This window comes from Buteo buteo, chromosome 2, assembly GCF_964188355.1.
Source record: "Buteo buteo chromosome 2, bButBut1.hap1.1, whole genome shotgun sequence".
NCBI lineage: Eukaryota > Metazoa > Chordata > Aves > Accipitriformes > Accipitridae > Buteo > Buteo buteo.
The window spans coordinates 79,734,868-79,738,730 of NC_134172.1; the positions used below are offsets into that span (position 1 = coordinate 79,734,868).

The following is a 3,863-nucleotide window of genomic DNA, read 5'->3' on the forward strand; positions in this document are numbered from 1 at the left end:
CCGAAACCAGGAGCCACGCCAAAGGGGCCGGGGTCCTTGGGGCCCCCCGGCGTAGTGCTGAGCTACTCCCCTTCCATCAGCAGTCCTGGAGGAATTAAAGCCACCACTGATAGCCCCTGCGGAGGAGACGGGAACTGGCAGAGTGGCAAACACTGATGAGAGCGGGACAGCCACGCCGGGTGATCTGGGCTGCTTGGCTAGCTGGGCCTATCCAAACAAACTCCGGCTCGACGCTGCCAGGCGCCGCGAAGCATCCTGGCCCGCCGGAGGGCTGCGCACGTGCCGTAGGAGGGGTATCCCGGACAGCCGCCAGGCCGAGGGGGTCTGGGGTCCTACGGCCACCAGCCCTGCCGTGCCCCGGAGAACAAGGTGTGCAGCCAAAGCACGCTGGTGGCTCGCACCCCGCCAGCCACTTGCCCAACCGGTGTTGCCGGACAGTCCGGGCTGCATCCCTGGGGCTGTTGGAGTCTGCAAGGATGGCGGGGGCCGTGGGACAAGGCTGCGGCTGGGCAGAAGGAGCTCCTGTGGCGTGGGGGAACTCCGGGGCGGGCGCATGCCCGGAGGCGCAGGCAGCCTGGAGGGCCCTTCAGTCGAGGAGCGAAAGCTGGAGGAGAACAAGTGGCTGGAGCAGGAGCCGGGTGAGCGGCGGCAGCAGCCGAGCCGCAGCCCCCGTCCGTGCCGCCGGCTCGTCCCGGCCTCTGGGCATCAGCGGCCCAAGCCGGGGGCTCCGCTCCAGCTCGTGACCACGGTGGCAGGGACGGATCGCCCCACGTCCCTGGCGCACCCGCGCCTGCCACGCTCCCCGCCGGCGGTACCGGCTGCGTCCCCGCGGCCTCCGGCGGCCGAGCCCCAGCTGGGGCCACGAGCGGCCCGCGCCCCGTCTGGCTCGGCGGCTGGGGCCGGACGGGGTCCGGCGTGCGGCACACGGGGGCCGCGGCTGGCGGCGGTTGGCTGCCGTTCCTGCCGGGCAAGTTTTCGGCGTGGCCGCCCGGTCTCCTCGAGGCTCCCCCTTCCTGGTCGGCAGCCAGCAGCGGCAGATACCTGATACTCGGGTTGTGCAAGCGCGAAGGGGGAGCCTGGCCCTGCCCGGCCCTTGGGAACCACCCGGAAGGCCGAGCCCTGCCGCCCGCCGGCCCCACCTGGAGAGGAGCTTAAAGGCCGGCCGGGCAGCCCCGCAGGCGCAGCGCCGGCTCCCGCACCATGCCCAAGGCCCGCAGCGTGCTCGTCCTGGCGGGGCTCCTGGCTCTCTGGGCAGAGCTGCCTCCAGCATCCGCCCAGAATGTCACCAGTGAGTATGAGCGCACGGCTCGGCACGGCACGGCTCGGCACGGCACGCCCCGGGCAACCGGCCGGCATCGTTCCCAGCCCAGGGGTCTGCTGGGGTGGGAGTCGCGGCCGAGAGCCAGCCGGCGGCCGGCGCGGCCGGGCTCGGCAGCATCCCTCGACCCAGCCCTGGGGCTGGTGGCAGCATCTCCCGCCTCGGGATAGCGGCCCTCGCCCCGCCGCGGGTCCGGCAGACCCGGCGCCCACCCACGGCCTCCACCTTTGCCTTGCAGCAAAAGCCGGCGTGTGTCCGGACCCGGCGACGGAAGCGGTGAACTGCACGGTGGGGTGCCAGTCCGATGGCGACTGCGAGAGCACCCTCAAGTGCTGCCCGGCAGCCTGCGGCAAGGCCTGCCAGAAGCCCGACGGTAACGCTCCCTCTTGCTCCTGGCCCCTGATGCCTGGAGCCGGCCCCGCTGCCGACAGCCGACAGCCCGTCCTAGCCGGTGGCACCGATGCTCCGGGACGCGGTAGCGGCCGTGGGCCTGGGCGCGGTTATCGGGGGCTGCACGGGGATCCCGGCAGGGTCAGGGTGTGCTCCCGTGGGGCTGTGCTGACCCCTTCCTCCCTCCGGCGACACGGGGGTTGAGCAGACGCCTCCGAACGGTGCTGGGGCCGGTGCAGAGGGCAGGGGCCCGCGCCGGTCCTCCTCGCAGCCCTTGCTGCCCGCTCAGCCTCGTGGGCGGCCGCCAGCCCGGGACGTGGGCACTGTCCTGCCTCCCGACCCCGTGCCTGGGAAGAGTCTGCCAACAGCGTCGTCCCCGGCCCCGCCACTGGATGTGGCCACACAGCCACCCGGCTGAGTACGCTCACTGCGCCAGTCCTGCCGGAGAGCAGTCCCGCTAGACGGGCGCAGGAGTTGGGATCTCCAGCTGCAAACATGTGGATGTGAACCGGAGGCACTGGTACCTCCATGGCTGCCTGCAAGGATAGAGCTGGCCTGGCTGTGCCGCAGTGGAGGACAGCGTGGTACAGAGCTGGGAGCCCAGTACCAGCGGCAGGCAGCGGCAGGCAGTGAGACAGCAGGGCAGGGGCCCCGTGCAGCCGAAGCACAGATTGTCTGAGGGGCACATACCTCCTGCCGAGGCCCAGGCTGAGCCCAAGCATCATGGGCGCACGGCCGGGACTGTCCACGGCAGCTGTGGGGGAAAGCGGGGACAACACTGCCATTGGGGCCGCGTGCTGCGGCTGCGTGTCCTGTGCCGGCCACGCACCCCTGAGTGGGAGGCTGAGCACAGGGACCGTGGAGTACCACCACGCCACGTGGCCTCCCTGACATGTTCCCATCAGGTCAGGCTGGCAGGAGCGCCAACAGGCAGAGCCGTGGGGTGGGGAAGCCGCTGGCCAGCATGGGGGTCCATCCTCTGCGGCAGCCAGGGGCCAGGGCCATGCCCACAGCTCCGGGAGCTGCAGAGTTGGCCCTGCCCGTCGTGCCGGGGCCAGCAGCTCTCAGGCCGTGTCCCTTTGTCTTTGCAGAGAAGCCTGGCACCTGCCCACCCGTCAGTCCAGGGATCCCCATGCTGGGCGTCTGCACGAACCAGTGCAAGACGGACTCCAACTGCTCCGGGAGCCAGAAGTGCTGCAGGAATGGCTGCGGCAAGGTCTCCTGCGTGACGCCCCTCCACTGAGGTCAGTTGGGCACCCGCCAACCCTGGGGATCCCACAGGACCCGCGGCACAGCACTCGCATGCCCGTCCCGCTCACGGTTCTCTCCTCCCTTTGCAGGCACAGCCGTCTCTTGCCAGCCTGGCCGCAGGGAAGCTGCTGCCCGACGCGAGTCCCGCATGCCCAAGCACCGGCCCCGCACCATCCCCGCCAACCCGGCCGCGGTCCCGGCTCAGAGCCTTCAGCCTCAGCTTCCTCCCCGGGGTCCCCTGCTCGGGGCGCGCCGCAGCCCCCTGCACTCTCACCAATAAAGCAGCCTCTCCCTGCCATGCCCGTGGCCGCCTCTCTGTCCCACCGCGCTCCCGGCCAGGAAGCCGCTCTGCCTGCTCCCGGCCGCGTCCTGCCCACCACAGCTGCTGCTGGGCACCCATGCTGGTGCCAGAGCCGCCTAGAAGGGCTCCACATGACAAGCACCAGCGCCGACTGGCTGCACCGTGTCTCCAAGGGTCCCCAGCCTGTGCCCCTGCCCAGGGCTGCCCCACGGCCCCATGGCCCCACAGCCCCACGGCTCCACAGCCCGGGCTGCCCGTGCACGCTGGCTCCTCCGCCTTTGCGCAGCCGCGCTCAGAGTGGGGTCATCAAGGTGCAGCCATGTCCATGTCCCCTTGGAGCGGAGCTGCTCTCTGCTCTGCGATGGCCGGGGGACGGGGACACTGCCAGTGTGTGCCATTACACGAGCATCACCCAAACCCTCTCCTGCCCCACACGATCCTGGCCTGGCAGTAGCACATCACCTGTGGCAGAAGCCTGAAGGAGCTGTGGCAGTGAAGCCCACAGACCCCTGCCCACGCCTGCCCCTGCCCCCTGCCTCCCCTGCCTGCTCAGAGCTGGGCCCCACTCCTGCTCCTGCCTCGCTCTCCCTGGCACCTCCTGCT

General features: G+C 71.0%; 1 protein-coding gene across 1 annotated transcript; it reads left to right on the forward strand.

The window, feature by feature from the left end:
* Positions 1 to 1,157: 1,157 nt before the first annotated feature.
* Positions 1,158 to 3,248, forward strand: LOC142028790 (WAP four-disulfide core domain protein 2-like). Its single transcript, XM_075022636.1, has 4 exons — positions 1,158 to 1,288; positions 1,557 to 1,691; positions 2,800 to 2,952; positions 3,049 to 3,248. Exons 1-3 carry the CDS (start codon positions 1,201 to 1,203, stop codon positions 2,949 to 2,951), a joined length of 375 nt encoding a protein of 124 aa, XP_074878737.1. The 5' UTR covers positions 1,158 to 1,200; the 3' UTR covers position 2,952; positions 3,049 to 3,248.
* The last annotated feature ends 615 nt before the right edge of the window (positions 3,249 to 3,863 follow it).